Source organism: Microcaecilia unicolor, unplaced genomic scaffold, assembly GCF_901765095.1.
Source record: "Microcaecilia unicolor unplaced genomic scaffold, aMicUni1.1, whole genome shotgun sequence".
NCBI classification, from domain to species: domain Eukaryota; kingdom Metazoa; phylum Chordata; class Amphibia; order Gymnophiona; family Siphonopidae; genus Microcaecilia; species Microcaecilia unicolor.
The window spans coordinates 60,745-83,246 of NW_021963398.1; the positions used below are offsets into that span (position 1 = coordinate 60,745).

General features: G+C 47.8%; 1 protein-coding gene across 1 annotated transcript in view; it reads right to left on the minus strand.

Moving 5' to 3' along the window:
- Nucleotides 1-21,284, minus strand: part of LOC115459295 (protein lifeguard 3-like) — a 33,689-nt gene extending 12,405 nt beyond the window's left edge. The window contains 8 exon segments of the mRNA XM_030189139.1: nt 531-568; nt 5,843-5,882; nt 7,204-7,254; nt 7,906-7,959; nt 12,842-12,906; nt 18,533-18,621; nt 20,969-21,110; nt 21,112-21,284. Of these exon segments, the coding sequence (XP_030044999.1) occupies nt 531-568; nt 5,843-5,882; nt 7,204-7,254; nt 7,906-7,959; nt 12,842-12,906; nt 18,533-18,621; nt 20,969-21,110; nt 21,112-21,222 (590 nt within the window). The 5' untranslated portion in view covers nt 21,223-21,284.
- Between the last annotated feature and the right edge of the window lie 1,218 nt (nt 21,285-22,502).

Sequence of the window (22,502 nt, forward strand, 5' to 3'; positions counted from 1 at the left end):
ACCTCGGTCCTCGAGAGCCATAACCATGTCGAGTTTTCAGGATTTCCTCAATGAATATTTGCATGAGGAGTGGAGGAGTGGCCTAGCGGTTAGGGTGGTGGACTTTGGTCCTGGGGAACTGAGGAACTGAGTTTGATTCCCACTTCAAGCACAGGCAGCTCCTTGTGACTCTGGGCAAGTCACTTAACCCTCCATTGCCCCACGTAAGCCGCATTGAGCCTGTCATGAGTGGGAAAGCGCGGGGTACAAATGTAACAAAAAATAAATCTGCATACAGTGGAGGCAGTGAACGGAAATAGACCTCAATCACTTTCATTGACGAAATCCTCAAAGGCCGCAACCCAGTCAGGTTTTCCAGGATCAAAGTTGCCCACCCCTGCTCTAGGGCAATTACAATATTCAAATGCAGCTCATGAATATGCTGAACACTAGACCTGGTCAGGGTTCCAAGGAAGCAATTTGGAAAGGACCTTGTCCAACTCACTGAGCTGTATTTTCTGTGTCACAGACTTTCACAAATGCTGGAGTACCTGGCTATCGTTCCAGTCATGAAGCCCATCGCCAAAGTCTGTCAAAAAAAAAAACAACAGAAGAATTGCAAGGAAGAGAATTATCAGTAATACTGGGGGTGTGGTGTACTCATTGTACATGATGTGTGCTGCGTAACGAGAGTTTCACATCAAGCAGAACATGGAATGAAAGCTGACAGACTGAGCCAGGAAGAGGGGGTGCGACAGTCACTGCACGATTAGAAATGCCCCCCACCCCTTAAGACCATGTCCCTCACTCCCGCTCCATTACTGATACACAGCACTGCCAACAACCCTCGCTCTTGCCTGCATCACCCCAAGAGACCTCACTCAGCTCTACGAACGACCCTCCACTCTTGCCAGCAGCACCCTCTTCTATTCCAACAAAAAGGCCTGAACACCAGATTTGGCAGCTCATCCGAGTCCCCACTGAGATAATGTGTCACCCAGAGCCGTGGGCTAGAAGTGCAGTGCAGTGTAATGTTCCCTCTAAGGACCGATGGCATGTGTGAAAAATTTCTACTGAGCAAATCTGGGAGCACAAGATGCTCTTGAATCATAATTGCAATTATCACAAGGCACAACCTGGAAAACTATTAAGAATTGTTATTCATAGGTTACTATTAAGGGAATATTGTTTATGTCGTACTGAACGTGAATTAAAAACTGAAAAAGAAAAGGCATTTCAGACTTGTGATGGAAAGTTAATTGAGAACTGTATGGTTCCCCTCCCATCAAGGCTTTTTAAAACAATCACGCAGCTTAAAAGGAACGCTGCTAAAATTTAATAATGACAGTGTCGCCAGCACCTCAACACACCACCCACAGCTCTGCCAATGCCCCTCATTCCTGCTACAACAGGATTTATAACGGCATCCTAAGGATGGGGCCAAAACAGCCAACTTAGCAGAGTGCCAATTTAAGCTAAGTAATCGTTCAGCTGCTGAGATGAGGCAGATGTGAATAGTTCAGTTTCTCTGTTCTGCTTTCTAACAACTAACGTGTAATTAAACTCTGGAATTCGTTGCCAGAGAATGTGGTAAAGGCGGTTAGCTTAGCGGAGCTTAAAAAGGTTTGGACGGTTTCCTAAAGCAAAAGTCCATAGATCATTATTAAATGGACTTGGGGAAAATCCACTATTTCTGGGATAAGCAGTATAAAATGTTTTGCACTTTTTTAGGATCTTGTCTGGTATTTGTGACCTGGATTGGCCACTGTTGGAAACAGGATGCTGGGCTTGATGGACCTTCGGTCGGTCCCAGTGTGGCAACACTTATGTACTAACTACATAAAACATCTTGCCATTATACTGCGCAATGGGCACCTTTCACCAAGCTAAAGTAAAAAGGGGGCCTGCGGTGGCATCGGTACATGGCTTTGCCATGCGCCGAGGCCCCCTTTCACTGCAGCGGGTAAAAGGTTGGTTGTTTTCGGCAACAACAAAAAAAATGGTCTTGTGCTAATCATGGGGATTGGCAGACAGCCATTTCTGGAGGGAGCCCTTACCATGACGATAAGGACTCCCATGCTAACCCAGCATCATGTGCTGCCTGCCAGATTACCCGTCAGGTAACCCCCGCCACTACAAAAATGGCAGACGCTGGGGATGGAACCACTGCCGGGTTCCTGTGGTAGCGGCACTGTAAAAAAAAAGTATGTTTTCCTGTCTGCACAGGATTCATGATCCGTGTGCACACATGTGCTCAGCTTAGAGGGAACATTGCTGAAATGTGTGATTGATGTGGGAAAATAGTATTTTCGATTCTACACTCGTTGTGTCTGTTCACTCTACGATGGCTCTCTCGTGCAGACGAGAAGAGAAAATGCCAGAGAGAGAGACACAGCGACATACAGAGACAGAGAGAGAGAGAGAAAGACTGACAGAGAGAGACGGAGAGAGAGACACAGAGACAGACAGAGACACACAGAGAGAGACACACAGAGAGAGAGAGAGACACACACACACACAGAGACAGAGAGAGAGAGAGAAAGACTGACAGAGAGAGACGGAGAGAGAGACACAGAGACAGACAGAGACACACAGAGAGAGACACACAGAGAGAGAGAGAGACACACACACACACAGAGACAGAGAGAGACACACACAGAGACAGAGAGACACCGAGAGAGACGGAGAGAGAGACACACACAGAGACAGAGAGACACCGAGAGAGACGGAGAGAGAGACACACACAGAGACAGAGAGACACAGAGAGAGACGGAGAGAGAGACACACACAGAGACAGAGAGACACAGAGAGAGACGGAGAGAGAGACACAGAGACAGAGAGACACAGAGAGAGACGGAGAGAGAGACACACACAGAGACAGAGAGACACCGAGAGAGACGGAGAGAGAGACACACACAGAGACAGAGAGACACAGAGAGAGACGGAGAGAGAGACACACACAGAGACAGAGAGACACAGAGAGAGACGGAGAGAGAGACACAGAGACAGAGAGACACAGAGAGAGACAGAGAGAGAGACACAGAGACACAGAGAGACACAGAGAGAGACGGAGAGAGAGACACAGAGACAGAGAGACACAGAGAGAGACAGAGAGAGAGACACAGAGACACAGAGAGACACAGAGAGAGACGGAGAGAGAGACACAGAGACAGAGAGACACAGAGAGAGACAGAGAGAGAGACACAGAGACACAGAGAGACACAGAGAGAGACGGAGAGAGAGACACAGAGACAGAGAGACACAGAGAGAGACAGAGAGAGAGACACAGAGACACAGAGAGAGACGGAGAGAGAGACACAGAGAGAGACAGAGAGAGAGACACAGAGACAGAGAGACACAGAGACACCATAGGCGGTCGGTGGCCCAACTGTTTGGGGAGGCTAAAGGGGTTAGGGGTGGGGCTTAAATCCATAATTGTCTGATCACACACAGAAAAAAAAAAAGTCACAATTAATACCTTTTATTAAATTTAGATATTAGATGTGTATCATATGTCAAAGAATAAAGTGGTTGCTCAAAGCATATACTAACCACAATCGCTCAACTGCAAAACACTATGCACAACTTTGTGCAAAAACACACTCAGAACCTTACTGTACCATAAATATTACACTGGGCAGAACCCAACACACCAATATACCACCCATACGGAAAATGCAGACCGTCAACAATATTGAAACAAGGGATCATAATATCACAATTCTCATGTAGAGCCACAAAACATCCTAATTCATGTTTAATGTGGGATAAAATGTCATAAATAAGTAAATAAACTTTTAATGTTGAACACCTAATTCTCAAAGTGGACATATTCCAAACACTATAATGAAAATAAAATGATCTTTTCTACCTTTGTTGTCTGGTGACTTTGTTTTTCTGATCATGCTGGCCCAGTATCCGATTCTGCTGCTATCTGTCCTCTTAACTCCGTTTCCAGGGCTTCCTTTCCATTTATTTGTTTACTTTCCGCCTTTCTTCTTCATTTCTTGTCCTACATCCGTAAGTAAAAGCTGGGTCCTCCGCAAACTTGACTGTCCAGTGGATCCAGCTTTTGCCTATTTTCTTCATCCATGTGCAGTTTTTCTACTCTCTTCCTTTTCTGTTATCTCATCTCCTTCCTCACTCCTCCCTCCCCCTCCATGTCCAGCAACCCTCCTCTCCCCTTCCCTCCATCCAGCAACTCTCCTCTCCCCTCCCCTTCTTCCACCATGTCCAGCAACCCTCCTCTCCCCTTCCCTCCATCCAGCAACCCTCCTCTCCCCTGCCCTCTCCTCTCCCCGTCTTCCACCATGTCCAGCAACCCTCCTCTCCCCTTCTTCCACCATGTCCAGCAACCCTCCTCTCCCCTTCCCTCCATCAACCCTCCTCTCCCCTGCCCTCTCCTCTCCCCTTCTTCCACCATGTCCAGCAACCCTCCTCTCCCCTTCCCTCCATCCAGCAACCCTCCTCTCCCCTTCTTCTACCATATCCAGCAACCTTCCTCTCCCCGTCTTCCACCATGTCCAGCAACCCTCCTCTCCCCTTCCCTCCATCCAGCAACCCTCCTCTCCCCTTCTTCCACCATGTGCAGCAACCCTCCTCTCCTCTCCCGTCTGCCCTGTTTCCTTCCTGCCCCCCCCCCCGTACCTTTAAATATTATAGTTTTGCTGGAGTCGCGGGCAGCCGGCACTGAAGACATTGGCAGGCTTACGCCGGTTCCAGCAGCCTTTCCTTCCCTCGTTGCAAGTCGGATGATGGCTCCGCCCTCGTAGAAACAGGAAATACGTCAGAAGAGGGCGGAGCCATCATCCGACTTGCAACGAGGGAAGGGAAGGCTGTTCGAACTGGCGTAAGCCTGCCGATGTCTTCAATGCCGGCTGCCCGCGACTCCAGCAAAACTATAATATTTAAAGGTACGGCGGGGCGGGGCAGTGGCGGGCTGGGGAGGCTTAGCCTCCCCAAGCCTCTTATACGGGGCGCCTATGAGAGACACACACAGAGACAGAGAGAGACAGAGAGAGAAAGACACACACAGAGAGAGAGACACACACAGAGACAGAGAGAGACAGAGAGAGAAAGACACACACGGAGAGAGAGACACACACAGAGACAGAGAGAAAGACACACACACACAGAGAGACACACACAGAGACAGAGAGAGAGACACACACAGACAGAGAGAGAGACAGAGAGAGACACACACAGAGACAGAGAGAGAGACAGAGACAGACACACACAGAGACAGAGAGAGAGAGAGACGGAGAGAGATACACAGAGACAGAGAGAGAGAGAGACGGAGAGAGATACACAGAGACAGAGAGAGACTGACGGAGGTCTACACCCCATGGTGATATGTGATTGCAGACATACTTGAGGGTGGGAGGCTACAGGCATCTGCTGGTGCCAGTGCTGCAAGGTGCTGATTCACTAAAATTTCTCTTCCCTGATGCAATATGGGGACATAAATCTCTCTCTCTCTCAAAGAGCTGCTACAGACCTCAAAGAAGATTCCTCCCACCCATGTCTTCAACTTCAGGGGAAGAATGTGGGGCAGTAGTTTCCAAACCTGGTCCTGGAGGCACCCCAGCCAGTCAGCTTTTCAGGATATCCACAATGAATATTCACGAGAGATTTGCATGCATGAATATTCATTATGGATATCCTGAAAACCTGACTGCCTAAGGTGCCTCCAGGACCAGGTTTGGGAACCACTCATGTGGGGGATGGGTTTAGGGGTGGGGAGAGAGGTCTCAGCCACTCGCTTTAGTTTTGGGCTGGCTTCTAGATTCAGATAAAATCTGTGGAGGTCTGGGGTAAGAAGAGAAAGCAGCAGCCAGCCCATTCTCAGAGGAGGTCTACTTACTAACAGAGCCAGCAGAATCACATTCCAAGGGAAGCGCCTCCTGAAACAAATAAGGTCAGACAGTTCAGTGACACCTCCGGAGTGTAGCACTCCCCCCACCCCTCCACTCCCCAACCCTCAGGTTCAGGACACTTTAAAAACCCACACTGGAGGGCAAAGCTGCTTTCAAGGCTCTACCAGACCCCACCTGAGTCATGGGCAGTCAGCAGCCGTAATACAGACTGAATGAACCAGCTGTGACCAATGATACAGAGTCAGCTGCTGGCATCAAAAGGCATTCTGATGGGCACAGGCAAACGAGACAGAGCAACACAGCTACCTAGTCATTCAATGAGTCTAACTGGTCTACATGACGGCCACTCTGCAGATCACGGATATACTCATGGGGGGGAGGGGGGTTCATGGATGTACTCATCAGGCAGAGGAGGTCCCCCACTGACGATCTCTCAAAAGCCGTGATAGACACTGTCAGTCCATATTTAGCTCTAGGATTACCATACAGTGATGCCCCTGGCCTTTAACAGGGATTGCTGACAGCAGCAGTGCTCAGAGCAGTGGCGTAGCTACGTGGGGCCACAGGGGCCTGGGCCCCCATAGATTTGGCCCTGGACCCCCTGCCAATGACCCTCTCGACCCCCCTCCCGCCGCCACCGTCGGCTACCTTTGCTGGCGGGGGACCCCAACCCCCGCCAGCCGAGGTCCTCTTCTTCCCGCGCAGGGTTTCATTCTGTTTCTGACGTCAGACTCACAGAAACAGAACGAAGCCTTGCGTGGGAAGAAGAGGACCTCGGCTGGCGGGGGTTGGGGTCCCCCGCCAGCAAAGGTAGGCAACGACGGCGGCGGGGGAGGGTTGGCGGCGGGAGGGGGGAATCGAGAGGGTCATTGGCAGGGGGGGGGGCTAAAATGTGCCCCCTCACCTCAGACTCTGGAGCCCGCCCTCCCACCAGACTTGGCTACGCCCCTGGCTCAGACAGCATCACACTGGGAAATCAATACACCACCTCTTAACCTCTGTAGCTGGACAGCTCTTCTCATGGTTACTAGTGAGGGGAGGGTTCCCCTTGGAATGATAAGCTGGAGGGGTTGTCTGTGCACACCGACTCCAATGGAGATTCTGGGTAGAATTTCTAGATATCCCCAGCACTGCCCCCCCCCCCCCCCCCCCCGATGGAAAGATGGAAGGGCTCCAGGCTACTCTTTTATAACTGCTTTAACTATAACGTCAGAGGAGCCCACACTGCCAATGAGCCTGTTGATCACTTCAGCAGCCACTGTGCAAACACACAATCCCATTTACAAGACCTATTTGACGCCTGCCAGGGGTTTGCTAGGACACATTCACAATACTGTGTTACACTCACCTGGGACCTTCGCAGCAAGCCAGCACCAAGTACGTCACAAGGAAGACGGGACTGGAGAGAGAACACGAAGAACGTGGTTGCAGGTAACTGAGTCAGTGAGACCGATTTGGGAAAAGGCTGAAGCAGCCACTATGCAATTCTAAGGCACTGTCAGGAGCTCAGGCTGGTTGGGCAGTCACTCTCTTGCAAGTGCATTTTAAAAGAAACTAGAGAGTTTCTGGCCCTACAGGGGACCATAATAGGTAGGCCATGTGGCCTTGGGTGCTGGTGGGTGAGCCCCAGTGGGTAGGTTGTGCAGCCCTGGGTGCCAAAGGGGGGGGGGGGTCCCCCATCTTATCTTTCCATACATGGCACATTGCTAATGTCTCTGTGGACGTCCCAGCCCAGGCAAGCAGTTCTGTGGAGGAGTGGCCTAGTGGTTAGGGTGGTGGACTTTGGTCCTGGGGAACTGAGTTCGATTCCCGGCACAGGCAGCTCCTTGTGACACTGGGCAAGTCACTTAACCCTCAACTGCCCGCCGCATTGAGCCTGCCATGAGTGGGAAAGCGCAGGGTACAAATGTAACAAAAATAAAAAATAAAATAAAAAACTAACCCAAAGGGAAATTCATGGTCAAGGACCTCAGTCTTTAAAAACTTGCTTATCCAGGGAAACGCACATTTGCTCTTTCTGTTCCAGGTACAAAGGGTGTGTAATACTCACTAGGATACATAGTAAACGACAGGATTTCTCCTCACAAATGTATAAATTGGCTCTCTGCAGAAAGAAAAGAGGATCAAGACTGGATAATTTTGAAAATTCAACAAATGCTCTGTCATAAGAACAGTGTCATGCACCGCAAATGATACAAAATACAGCAACGAGGCTGGTAGTTGGGTAGGTCACTATGACCATATGACCCCTCCACTGATACCATTACATTGGCTTCCTGTGTATTGTAGGATCTGGTTTAAACTATGGGCTGTAATTCATAAAGCTTTAGCTCAGGGGTGTCCAATCTCAGCCCTCGCTAGATCGGGTTGTCAGGGTTTCCCCAAAGAATATGCATGAGATCTATCTTGCATACAATGGAGGAAGTGGCAAACAGACTCATGCACACTCACCGGGGAAATCCTGAAAACCCAACTGGATTACGCTGGCCCTCGAGGACTAAGGTTGGACAACCCTGCTGTAGCTGATGAACCTCAACTGTATGTGATACAAGCCCTGAAACGCGCCGTCCGCCTCAGGCAACTTTCATTGTCATTCTTATTGAAAATAAGTTATAGGGATCATTCTCTACAGGTCAGTGTTGGGATTATTACCCCTACATGGTTGGTATTAGAAACTACTATGATAAATCCTATCCCCATTCGATTGATCCATAAGATGATTCCAATTAAGCAATTTGATCCTTATTCAGTTTGCATGTAATCATCTTAAATCATATCTGTCTAAAAAAATCTGAAGCTTTCCATGATTTACCAATATGGAATCATTCCAAGATTCTTACTGGTAATACTTCTATTGATTGGCATACTAATAATGGTCTTTGGTTAATTTCTCAATGAACAACAAATGGAGAATTCAAATCCTTCTCTCAACTGCAGTGATAATTTTGTTTGCAAGATTCACAATTTTTGTAATTGCTATTATTTACATCGAGCTTTGAAAGGATCCAGTTTGGAACTAAAGAATTTATCCTCAGATCTCCTAGTTGAATCTATTTTAAAATGCCTACCCGTCACATAAGCACTCTGATTCCTTATTTTATAAAGTCTTCCAAAGTCATTCTAAACATTTTTTGTTTAGAATGGGCAGACTTCTACGGTCTGTGACCTGAAAATGGCAGATACAAATCAAGGTCAGGTATACACAAAGTAGCACATATGAGTTTATCCTGTTGGGCAGACTGCATGGACCGTACAGGTCTTTCTCTGCTGGCATCTACTATGTTACTATGTTTTACAAAGCCGCGCTAACGTTTTTAGCTCATGGCTCATTATATTCCTATAGGCATCTCAGTGTTCACCGCCAGCTGATTTTTACCGTGAGCTAAAAACGCTAGCGTGGCTTTGTAAAATGTTCCCTAAATGCAGTTATGCGTGTATAACTGCAAATCGGCGCCCATTAGCGCCTGTAATTGGTTGTTAATTAGCACAATTGGTTGTTAGTGCCCATTAGCAGCTAATTGTTAATTAAGTCATGCAGGTAACTGTTCATATTCTATAAGTTGCGAACACAATTCTGGAAACTAACCCCCAGATTCTATATATCGCGCCCAAAGTTCCGTGCTGAAATTTAGGTGTGCGCCAAAGATGCACAGGCAACTTAACTGGCCTAGTGGTTAGGGTGGTGGACTCTGGTCCTGAGGAACTCAGTTCGATTCCCACTTCAGGCACAGGCAGCTCCTTGTGACTCTGAGCAAGTCACTTAACCCTCCATTGCCCCATGTAAGCCGCATTGAGCCTGCCATGAGTGGGAAAGTGCGGGGTACAAATGTAACAACAATAACTTAACTGATTCAAGAGCCCTTAATTAGCAATAATTAGGTGCTAACAATTGTTGCAGTTAATTGGCTTTGATTAGAAGTTGCACGTGCATCATTCTATAAGGATTGGCAGCCGACCTTTCTAGTGTGTATCCGATAAGAGGGCGAGGCCAGGGGCGTATCAGGGACGTTCCAAACATTTGTGTGCAGAATTACAGAATCTGGCCTAATTTGAGTGCTGGCATTTACACCTGGTTTCAGCAGGGGTAAGTGCAGAACCCACAGGTTAGGCACGGGATCTGCGATAAGCGCTGTTTTATATAAAAGAGGTATGCTCTTTATAGAACAGCGCTTAGCTCCACATATTTTTATAGAAACCCTCCTAAGTGTAAAAGTGGCTGACGAGATTACAGAGCGAGGAGTTTGTGGCCTTAAGGAAGGAGCGTTATTGACCGCAGGTCCTTTACTACGTAACGAGGGAGCAGAAAAGTTACACTTGATGACAGAATTTTCTACTTTCAGAAACCTGTTAAACACATCTGTTTTCTCAAGCATTTACACATTAAAGATGGAGACACAAAGGTGTAAAGTCACAGAAAATAGTGCAAAGTAATAGACTAGAAATCAGAAAATAAATGAATAAAAGAAAGCAGACCAGTCTGAACTCGAAACCAGTATCTTAAAGGGGCATTCCCTCTCCCACCCCGCCCCCATCACCCTCACAGTGAGTCCTAATCGCCAGGGACCCCGGACCCCATCACCCTCATAGTGAGTCCTAATCACCAAGGATCCCCTTACAGTGAGTCCTAATCACCAGGGATCCTGACCCATCACCCTCATAGTGAGTCCTAATCACCAAGGATCCCCTTACAGTGAGTCCTAATCACCAGGGATCCTGACCCATCACCCTCACAGTCAGTCCTAATCACCAAGGATCCCCTTACAGTGAGTCCTAATCACCAGGGATCCTGACCCAACACCCTCACAGTGAGTCCTAATCACTAGGGATCCCATCACTCTTACAGTGAGTCCTAATCACCAGGGATCCCAGACCCCATCACCCTCATAGTGAGTCCTAATCACCAAGGATCCCCTTACAGTGAGTCCTAATCACCAGGGATCCTGACCCATCACCCTCACAGTGAGTCCTAATCACCAAGGATCCCCTTACAGTGAGTCCTAATCACCAGGGATCCTGACCCATCACCCTCACAGTGAGTCCTAATCACCAGGGATCCCATCACTCTTACAGTGAGTCCTAATCACCAGAGATCCCAGACCCCATCACCCTTATAGTGAGTCCTAATCACCAAGAATCCCAACTCATCATCCTCACAGTGAGTCCTAATCACCAGGGATCCCAGACCCCATCACCCTCATAGTGAGTCCTAATCACCAGGGATCCCAGACCCCATCACCCTCATAGTGAGTCCTAATCCCATCACTCTTACAGTGAGTCCTAATCACCAGAGATCCCAGACCCCATCACCCTCATAGTGAGTCCTAATCACCAGGGATCCCATCACTCTTACAGTGAGTCCTAATCACCAGAGATCCCAGACCCCATCACCCTCATAGTGAGTCCTAATCACCAAGGATCCCGACTCATCATCCTCATAGTGAGTCCTAATCACCAGGGATCCCATCACTCTTACAGTGAGTCCTAATCACCAGGGATCCCAAACCCCATCACCCTCACAGTGAGTCCTAATCACCAGGGATCCCAGACCCCATCACCCTCACAGTGAGTCCTAATCACCAGGGATCCCAGACCCCATCACCCTCATAGTGAGTCCTAATCACCAGGGATCCCATCACTCTTACAGTGAGTCCTAATCACCAGGGATCCCGACCCATCATCCTCACAGTGAGTCCTAATCACTAGGGATCCCATCATCCTTACAGTGAGTCCTAATCACCAGGGATCCCAGATCCCATCACCCTCATAGTGAGTCCTAATCACCAAGGATCCCAACCCATCATCCTCACAGTGAGTCCTAATCACTAGGGATCCCATCACCCTTACAGTGAGTCCTAATCACCAGGGATCCTGACCCATCACCCTCACAGTGAGTTCTAATCACCAGGGATCCCATCACTCTTACAGTGAGTCCTAATCACCAGGGATCCCAACCCAATCACCCTCACAGTGAAATCATTAGGGATCCCGACCCCATCACCCAAAACAAGTGAGTTTTTAAGGCTTTACGGAACTGTAAGTATGAAGTGATCTGTCGAATATGAACAGGAACCTTATTTTTGGTACTCAAAAGAGAGCTCCCAAACTGATTTTAATTTAACGTTTTTCATTGAAGGATAATCCAGAGTCAATTTAGAACTACTTCTGAAAAATAATTGTACAGATGGAAGAGACAGGAATTGAGTCACATTCTCCGACCCCAAACCATAGCAACTCGTATACCAAACAAGCTACCTTAAAATGAATACACATCTCCTGATCACCAGGCCCCTCCCTAGTGTGCCCTAACCATTAGGAAACCTGAACCCATCACCTCCCCCCCTTAGTGTGCCCTAACCATTAGGGAGCCTGAGCCCATAACCTTCCCCCCCCCCCCCCAAGTGTGCCCCAACCATTAGGGAGCCTGAGCCCATCACCTTCACCCCCCCCTCCAAGTGTGCCCCAACCATTAGGGAGCCTGAGCCCATCACCTTCCCCCCCCCAAGTGTGCCCCAACCATTAAGGAGCCTGAGCCCATCACCTCCCCCCCCCCCAGTGTGCCCCAACCATTAGGGAGCCTGAGCCCATCACCTTCCCCCCCCTCCAGTGTGCCCCAACCATTAGGGGCGCCTGAACCTATCACTCCCCCCCCCCCCCACACACACCTCAGTTTGCTCTAACCATTAGGGAGCCTGAGCCCATCACCTTCCCCCCCCTCCAGTGTGCCCCAACCATTAGGGGCGCCTGAACCTATCACTCCCCCCCCCCCCCCCCCCCACACACCTCAGTTTGCTCTAACCATTAGGGAACCTGAGTCTAGGGTTATCACCTAACACCACAGATCACCATTACCAAGATATGCGGTGGGTGGGACACGGATGTTGATTCTCTAGCCCTGTGTTCAGACAGCGAGGATAAGCGCTGGGTACCTCACTCAATGGTTCTAACGGGAAGTAGGAGCTGCAGCCAGCGGCTCAATAGGCACTTACACGAAGGTGAAAATTGCAATGATTCCCACAGTCACCAGCAGCTGGAGAGAAATAATCAGGTACACCTGAAACAGATAAAAAGATTGATGACTGCTCTGTCTCTAGCCCTGTCGGGCTCTTCAAGCACTCGTGTTCGGTTCAGACCGTGGTGCAGAACCATCTTCAGCTGCCCAACACAGAGATCCTGACATGGTCCTCCTCTCTCTAAAGAAGGTTCTTAAACCAATGGTGTCTGCACCCTGGAAAAGGTCAAATGGGGTGTGGAGGAGGCTCTTGAAACCTGAGGCCATTTATCAAATTTTTCTAGACGGAGAAAAGGAAGTTATGGGTCGTAGGGCCACTGGACTTCTCTTGTGTATTCTAAAGGGGTGTTTTCTGCATTTCAAATAGTGTATTTACTTGTGATGGTTGAAAGAGTAGTTGATTTTGGGGTTGGGGGTTTCTTTATGCTTAGAAAGTCCTTGGAAAGTTAATCCACTTCCGTTGACTTTTTTTCCTGTCTCACGGTTTCGTTTTCTATTGGACTGTTTTCCCAAGTTAATAAAAAGATTTAAACATAAAGGAGATTATGGGTAGTGTAAGTATGAACTGTTCTAATTTAGTGGCCAACAGTGACATATGCATCTGTCAGCAGTCACTAGATGTTGAGATATCAAACTGTACCAAAAATGAGGATTAAATCTGACGTCATTATAAATAAAACAACACATATGAAGAGACTCTTTCCCACAATATTTAAACACTCATTCTATATTTAATACTTTTTTTTAATGTGATTCAGCTGAGACACCACTTACCTCAAAAAGCTAAAAAATGCTGATTACACGGAATTCAATCATTGTACTATAGTAATATTTTCCCAACTAATTTATCAAGGCAAAACATAGTAGATGACGGCAGAGAAAGACCTGCACGGTCCATCCAGTCTGCCCAACAAGATAAACTCATATGTGCTACTTTTTGTGTATACCCTACTTTGATTTGTACCTGTCCTCTTCAGGGCACAGACCGTATAAGTCTGCCCAGCACTATCCCCGCCTCCCACCACCGGCTTTGGCACAGACCGTATAAGTCTGCCCAGCACTATCCCTGCCTCCCAACCACCAGCCCCGCCTCCCACCACCGGCTCTGCCACCCAATCTCGGCTAAGCTTCTGAGGATCCATTCCTTCTGAACAGGATTCCTTTATGTTTATCCCACACGTTTTTGAATTCCATTACCGTTTTCATCTCCATCACCTCCCGCGGGAGGGCATTCCAAGTATCCACCACTCTCTCCGTGAAAAAATACTTCCTGACATTTTTCTTGAGTCTGCCCCCCTTCAATCTCATTTCATGTCCTCTCGTTCTACCGCCTTCCCATCTTCTCCGGAAACCGACTCTTTTACTCTTTTTCTCTGGTTGTAACAGGAGTCATTGTGTTCAATTCTGGTCGCCGCATCTCATGAAAGATATAGTAGAATTGGAAAAGGTGCAGCGAAGGGCGACGAAAATGGTAGCGTGGATGGGATGACTTCCCTATGAAGAAAGACTAAGGAGGCTAGGGCTATTCAGCTTGGAGAAGAGACGGCTGAGGGGAGACATGATAGAGGTATATAAAATAATGAGTGGAGTGGAACAGGTGGATGTGAAGCATCAGTTCACGCTTTCCAAAAATACTAGGACTAGGGGGCATGCGATGAAACTACAGTGTAGTAAATTTAAAACAAATCAGAGAAAATTTTTCTTCACCCAACATATATTTAAACTCTGGAATTCGTTGCCGGAGAAAGTGGTGAAGGCGGTTAGCTTAGCAGAGTTTAAAAAGGGGTTGGACGGTTTCCTAAAGGACAAGTCCATAAACCGCTACTAAATGGACTTGGGAAAAATCCACAATTCCAGGAATAACATGTATAGAATGTTTGTACGTTTGGGAAGCTTGCCAGGTGCCCTTGGCCTGGATTGGCCGCTGTCGTGGACAGGATGCTGGGCTCGATGGACCCTTGGTCTTTTCCCAGTATGGCATTACTTATGTACAGGCACGTCATAGGGCCGAGTAGGGCTTTAAAATCAGTGTGCATGTGTGGACATCTTTTCATGCTGGAGGGAAACCACGCAGCTGGAACTCCTGTGGTCTGCTCCATAAACTGCTTTTAAAATTTCTGGTACGATGAATAGGTAGACGGTTATGTCTAAAACAGTTTTGACATTATATTTAAGGGGCGGGGTGGAGGCTTTTCTTTTGTTTAAAACATTTTTTTGACCTCTTGAAGATGCCTACGGCGAAAGCCAGAACTGTGCAGAGATCGACTGAGGTTTCCATTCGCTTTCTTTCAAGAATAAGTTGAGAGTGTTCTGTATCTTCCCGGAGTTCGTACGGATTCACAGTGGCGAGCAAGTGACTTTGGAAGATTGCAAGATTTGTCCGTTTGGAATGGTGCAAGCGATTTCCCACCAGTGGATTATCCAAGACTTGTCTGTCGACACTTTTTTTTTTAGAACCTTCACATTTTTTTTTCATGTGGATATTGGTGATTATTTAAATTTATTATCCAGAGCGGGCCACAATAAAACTTTTTGAACTTCTATTATTTGTTGTCGCCTCAACTATAAATGACTCCAGGGAAACAGGGTTACGATAGTAAAGAGAATAACTTTATTCACAGACTCCACACAGTACTGTGTTTCGGCCACGGGCCTGCCTCAGGAGTCTTAAATCGATCCTTGAGGTTTAATGATAAATATGGTACCGGGACGTCTTAATAAAGGTGGAGGTGGTGGAGATGAAAACGGTAACGGAGTTCAAACATGCGTGGGATATGCATAGAGGAATCCTGTGCAGAAAGAATGGATCCTCAGAAGCTTAGCTGAAATTGGGTGGTGGAGCAGTTGGGGGGAAGAGGGGGGTGGTTGGGAGGCGAGGATAGGGGAGGGCAGACTTATACGGTCTGTACCAGAGCCGGTGATGGGAGGCAGGACTGGTGGTTGGGAGGCGGGTAATACTGCTGGGCAGACTTCTATGGTCTGTGCCCTGAAAAGGACAGGTACAAATTCAAGGTAATGTATACACATATGAGTTTGTCTTGGGCAGACTGGATGGACCATGCAGGTCTTTTTCTGCCGTCATCTACTATGTTACTATGTAAGTCTTTAAGCGGTATGCTGTAGATAATGTAGCGTCTCTCTCTGGTGTATAAAGGCCAGTGGCCGAAACACAGTACTGTGTCGAGTCTGTGAATAAAGTTATTCTCTTTACTATCGTAACCCTGTTTCCCTGGAGTCATTGGTCCACTTCCCACTCTTCATTTGATTGTTTTGACTTTCGTGGGAGTTTGTGTTCATCCACTCCTGCTCCTCAACTATAAATAACATCAATACAACAGGAATTCCCGATTTGGAGTTCAAATCAGGTAAGTGCAAGAATGTTCCTCTTTTTTTGTAGTAAAAAAAGAGTTGTTTCGCCTTGATAAATTAGTTGGAAAAATATTACTATAGTACAATGATTGACTTCCGTATAATCAGCATTTGTAGCTTTTTGAGGTAAGTAAGCTGAGACCATAATTGATTCTGAGCACCAAATCACATTTTTTTTGAAGCAGTCACTAGGGGGGTCCTTTTACTAATATGCGCTGAAAAATGGCTTGCGGTAGTGTAGGCGCGGGTTTTGGGCGCGTGCTGATCCATTTCTCAGCACACCTGTAAAAAAAGGCCTTTTTAAAAAATTTTTTGCTGAAAATGGTTGTGCAGCAAAAATCACAATTGCCACGTGTCCGTTTTGGGTCTGAGACCTTACTGCCAAGCCAGTGACCTAGCGGTAAAGTCTCACGTGGTAACCAGGCGGTAATGACCTACGCAGGTCAAACGCCACTCAGCACACATCCGATACGCGCTGCCAAAAATAAAAATTATTTCTCGGCCGCGGGCCAAAAATGAAATTACCGCCAAGAGTCACGTGGTAGCCGGGCGGTAACTCCATTTCGGCGCATTGGCCATGCGTAGACGCTTACGAGGCTTTAGTAAAAGGATCCCTAGGTGAGCAATTGGTTTAGAAAGGAGGTGCGAGGGTTTCACTGATCAGTTAAAGGTGCAGGAACCAAAAAAGGTTAAGAACCCCTGCTCTAAAATGAGCCAACTCGACTCCACTCCAGTCCTTCCATCTTGCTGCATCACATGCCAGGGATAGACCTCCTGAGTCAGCATCTCAAGCTCCGTCTCTGGCCCTATCCAACCCCAAGCTAAAAGGCCACTTTTCTCAGGCTGCTTTTAACTATTAACCCCTCATTCACCTGATTTCTACTCATGTTGCTTTAATCCTTCCCACAATAAATAATCCCTCATTTATCTTGTTTGTCTGTCTTGATTAGACTGTAAGCTCTGTTGAGCAGGGACTGGCTCGTACATGTTTTGTGTACAGTGCTGTGTAAATCTAGTAGCGCTATAGAAATTATAAGTCATAGATAGAAGTCTGTTTTTCCAGCTCCTCTGAGCATGCTGGGATTTGTGGTCCTGCAGCTTGTGTGAAACAGCCAGGAGTGATTCAGAGCAGAAGTGACGTGATTAACAGCCTGACTGCGAGAGCAGGTACCCAATACAAATATCGAAGGGAATTGACTGTCGCTCCTCAATAAGAAACTGAAACGGCAAAGGAAGCAGACAGACCTGAACAAGCTCTGCAAAGGTTATAGCATAAAAAGTGGCGAGAAAACAAAAGCTTAGGTTACCAAAAAGCCCAAAATAGCTTAAGACGAAGCCGGATAGGAAGCATCAAAGCAAATCAAATAAGCTCAGTCATCTCCTATAGCACTAAACTATTCCAGATCTGCAGCATATAATGTGTATTAATTATTTGCCTCCTATACTGGGCTAAATTTTGTCATTATTAAATTGTTTATCACCATTATGCATGATTATACAATTTAAAAAAAAGAAAGCGACCCAATACTTTAATGAAATGGCACAGTGCTGAAAATTAAACAGAGCAGTAGCCAATACCATGTCACACCATAAAAACATGAGAACGTCCGCCACAAGGGAGTCCCAGGAGCAGCAATGGACATGCAAAATCCAACCACCAGAAGGCTTAGTAAACCCCAGCCCTCACCGTAGCTGCAAGTCCGCAGAGCAAAACCCCCCCGGAAGTGAAGCAGAAAGTCTCATCACACCATTACAGCTGTGCTCTCATCTACGAGGCCACGGCATTCAAAATGAGATTTAGGAGCTTCAACAAGGCCAGTGAACCTCTGAAGAGCCCACGCTTACAATACCAGCTCTCAGGGCTAGGGCCAGGGAACCACGGACAGCGCCATTACAGCAGCCCAGGGCATTGATTGTTTTCTGTTCCTGGAGATTTTCTGTGATCAGTTCTCCAGCTCTGGAAATGGTAAAGTGCTATCCAGCCACAAACACACTTCCCCCCCCCCCCCCCCCCCCCACTTTCCTGCTTCCCACATCTCCTGAGGGACAGCCCAAAATATCTCACACATTAGGACAATTAAGCAAAAATAAAAGCCATACAATTATTCAATAAAAACTGTGCATAATACAGTTTATAAATACCAGAGAAAATAAGCAACCATCCCAAAAGGCCAGTACTACATCCTCTTTCCTAGGGGCAGAAGAAACCCCCCAACAACCTGAACAAGAAAACACACCTTCAGCAACAGTATCCTGCCTCCAATTTTCTTTACAGCTCTGAGCCCACATTTTCACTCACCCTCCGGATGAAAGCGTGTCGCACAGCCTTATCATCCCAGGAACCAAATTCGCCAGCTTCAATTTGGGGGCCATAGCCTTCTGGACCACCTGTGAACACAAAGCATATGAATCCATTAACTCCACAACCCCCACATCTCGTACAGTGCTTTACCTTCCCAAGCCACGGCTAAAACGGGAAAAAGAAATTGCTGTTCCTTCGTGTCAGCGAGCCTCGGGTGTGGCATCGAGTCTCTTCCTCCTGCTCCAACGCTGGATGGAGGCTTTCACAGACAGCTCAGGCAGGGGCGTAGCTACATGGGGGCCACGGGGGCCTCGGCCCCTGTAGATTTGGTCCTGGACCCCCCTGTCGATGACCCTGTCAACCCCCCCTCCCGCCACCGTCGTTGTGGGCTACCTTTGCTGGCGGGGGACCCCAACCCCCGCCAGCCGAGGTCCTCTTGCTTCCCACGCAAGGCTTCATTCTGTTTCTGATGTGCAAGACATCAGAAACAGAACCAAGTCTTGCGTGGGAAGCAAGAGGACCTCGGCTGGCGGGAATTGGGGTCCCTCGCCAGCAAAGGCAGGCAACGATGGTGGGGGGCAAAGTTGATGGTTGGGGCGGCACCGGGGGGACGGGGGGGGGGCTAAAATGTGCCCCTTCACCTGGGCTCTGGACCCCCCTGCCGCCGAAGTCTGGCTACGCCCCTGCTCAGGACTGTGTAAATGGAGTTGAAATCTTTATACATGACTTTCCCCCTTCTATCTTCTCTGCAGGCATGAACGAGGGTGCCAAAACTCTCTGAAATGATGAGATACTCCAACCAGCCACCAGATGGAACCCTAGCACCAAAACAGACAACCCCCCCCCAACTTACTTGGCAGTCGATTCCAAACCTCTCCATCCGGCTTCACTATCTGCTGCAACCACACTAGAAACTACTGAGGAGTGAAACGTGGAACAGCTTGGGGGGAGGGGGGGTTGGTCCAGCAGTTCTGCTCTTTAGAGTTTCCATTTCAATTAGATGAGCAGAGATCCTCTCTGTACTGAATGCTCTGATAAGACTTTCACTTTCTTTTTTGATTTTTGTTTATTAATCTAACTCTACCGTTTGCACTCATTATTTCAGCTTTCCCGGGTGCTGCTAGTACTCCAACCCAGGTTCTCCACCTTAAGAAAAGCGACACAGACCTGCCAAGTCTCCCGCTTTTGTGGGTCATCTCCCGCACGCCTGTCGAGAAGCCGGGATCTCCCACCAAATGGCCTCCCCATCCAGTGGCAGCAGGCAACGCCTTCATAAAAGTGTCATCATGCTGCCACTGATCCCAGGGCAGTAGGGGATGACTTTTTATGTAGGCATTTCCTGCTGCCGCTAGATGGGGAGACCACTCCTTCTACCGCTCGCTGCGAATCAGCTGTGCCGAGGCAGAGCAGAGGGTCAGGATGGGCGGAGTTGTGGGCGGGACAGAACTGGGGCAGAGTGAGGTGGGCCCTAAATCTCCCACAGAATGGGTTGGCCCCCTTGACGGCTCTGGTGACAGAAGTAGTCCTTGAAGGTAGGTAATAATATTGCATCTGGCTCCCCATGCATTTTATATATACTTGTTTGTACATCTATGTCACTATGCATTTGTTGATTTAAGTAAATTTATTTATTTATCCATCCATTTGAGGCGTATCTATATGGTTTTATGCATATTTTAATTTGCGTATTTAGGTTTTTCTCTTTACTAGTATTGTATCACCCCCTGAAGCAGTCCAGCAGAGCCAAACACGGCCTTGTCGGTCACCCTTTTACCCGTATTTTACAACAGAGGTTGTCGTTCATCTCTCACCGTGTCGGCTTGTGTATTTTCCATTCTACTAAGCCTAGCGGACTGCTTGCCCACTTGTTTTCTAGGCCTCTGCTGGACTACAGCACTATCTGAGGGATTTTCCCATTTTTTTGTACCCACGTTAATGGAGCCTAGCTTTTGCAGTGATGGTCCTCAGCAGAGGGCCACAGAGCACAGCTCCCTCTGCAACTCGGAGGACGACCCAAGTCTGGCCACTAGATGTCACCACTGACCAACAAACTGAATTCCCCCCCCCCCCCCCCCCCCCCCCACATATAGCTGTGAATGCTCTCCCCGCAGCATGCCCTGCCCCAGCTGGCAACTTTCCCGGTCTTTTAGAGGGATCGCCAGATCTCTACAGATACGGAACCAGACATTAGATTACCCCAGAAGCAACCAGCTCAGGAGTAAAACTTCCTCTGGTACGACAACACTGTTGAATTTATTTTGCTGTCAAACGCTTCCCTGCGCTCCCTGGGGCCATACGTCACCCCAAGTGGCCTGGAACAGAACTCTGTTCTGACACACGGTGCTCCCGTTTCTACGCTCTTGAACCACACAGAGCAGATACATTTTCAGTTTTCGTCATTTACAGTCTGAATGCCAAAGATAGCGGTCTTACCTATGTTCAGTGGAACCGTGGGCATCGGTGGCATCGGTGGGACAGGTTGGGTGCTTCGCCCAGGCTCCGGGTATCCCCCTGGCTGGGGGTATCCACCTGGCTGGGAGTATCCGCCTGGCTGGGGGTATCCACCCTGGCTGGGGGTATCCGCCAGGCTGGGGGTAATAGCCGCCTGGCTGGGGGTAGCCTCCAGGGGGTGGGGGATACAAGGGGTCCTTGTCGCTATACGGAGGTGGAGCACTGGGGTGTGACATGGCGAGGCTGTAGCAGCCGGCTCCGCAACAGGAAGTCTGTGTGGCCGGGAGTGTTCCTCAGGCAACTGAAAACAAAAAGATAACTTTTATTAGCTCTTTGTGTACAAACCACGTCAGAGCCACTGGCACATTCCAAAGCCGATATGTGACAAAGGTATGGTCAGTCCCCAGGTGACATATGACTGCCACATGCAGGGCTATCTGAAAAGCAGCTGTACAACGGAGGCTTCCCAAAATATCATATCTGCCAATCTCCAGTTGTACTGCTGCCTCCTTTGGTCTTATTCCTAGATTTATATATTTATAACCCACATTATCCCAAACAAATTTGAGTTCAATGTGGCTTACAAAATACATAAAGAATAATGCATAAAAAAGTAATTTGTAAGAATTCAATATTACAAAACAGTATCATAAACGTACTGGGACACATCTATTCTGAATGAGAACTTGTACGTGAAGCAAAAAGAAAGTTAATGGTAAACAGTGCATTTTAACTAGAGAAAAAGGTGCCGGTTCTCAAATGCTAGGCCACCCTTCAGGGGTCGGGTGATCTCTGAGGGACCCACCCCACATTAGCCAGGCCCCTTGCAACCAGCCACAGAATCTATGACAAGGCAGAATTGGTGTGTAGAGCCTGAGCTCTTTCATTAAAACTCAGGGACCATGGGTCAATTTTAGCAGACAATGGAAAAGGTGCCGGTACTCAGTACCCCCAAGTACCCCCTCAAAAAAAAGCCTTGCTAAAGAGTGACAAGATTCCATGCGGAATTTCAAAGAGCAGCAACATTCCATATAGAACCCCAAAGAATAGCAAGATTCTGGAATCCTAAGAACAGTATGTTTTTTCTAGCAAAAAAGGTGCTGGTACTCAAATGACAGGCCACCCTTTAGGGGTGGGGTGATCTCTGAGGGACCCACCCCACAATAGCCAGGCCCCCTGCAACCAGTCACAGAATCTATGACAAGGCAGAATTGGTGTGTAGAGCCTGAGCTCTTTCATTAAAACTTGGGGTCCATGGGTCATTTTTAGCAGACAATGCAAAAGGTGCCGGTACTCAATACCCCCAAGTACCCCCTCAAAAAAAAGCCCTGATGGTAAATAAAGTAATAACCAATTCAGGTAATAATTAGTTGTTTGAGATATGGCTGATCTTTGTGAGGGTTTGTTTGAATAGGAACGATTTGAGGATTTTGCAGATTCTAGTATATTCCTATATATATATATATATATTTTTTTTTTTTTTTTGGGTGGTCAGGAGTCCCAGGTAAGTGAAGTC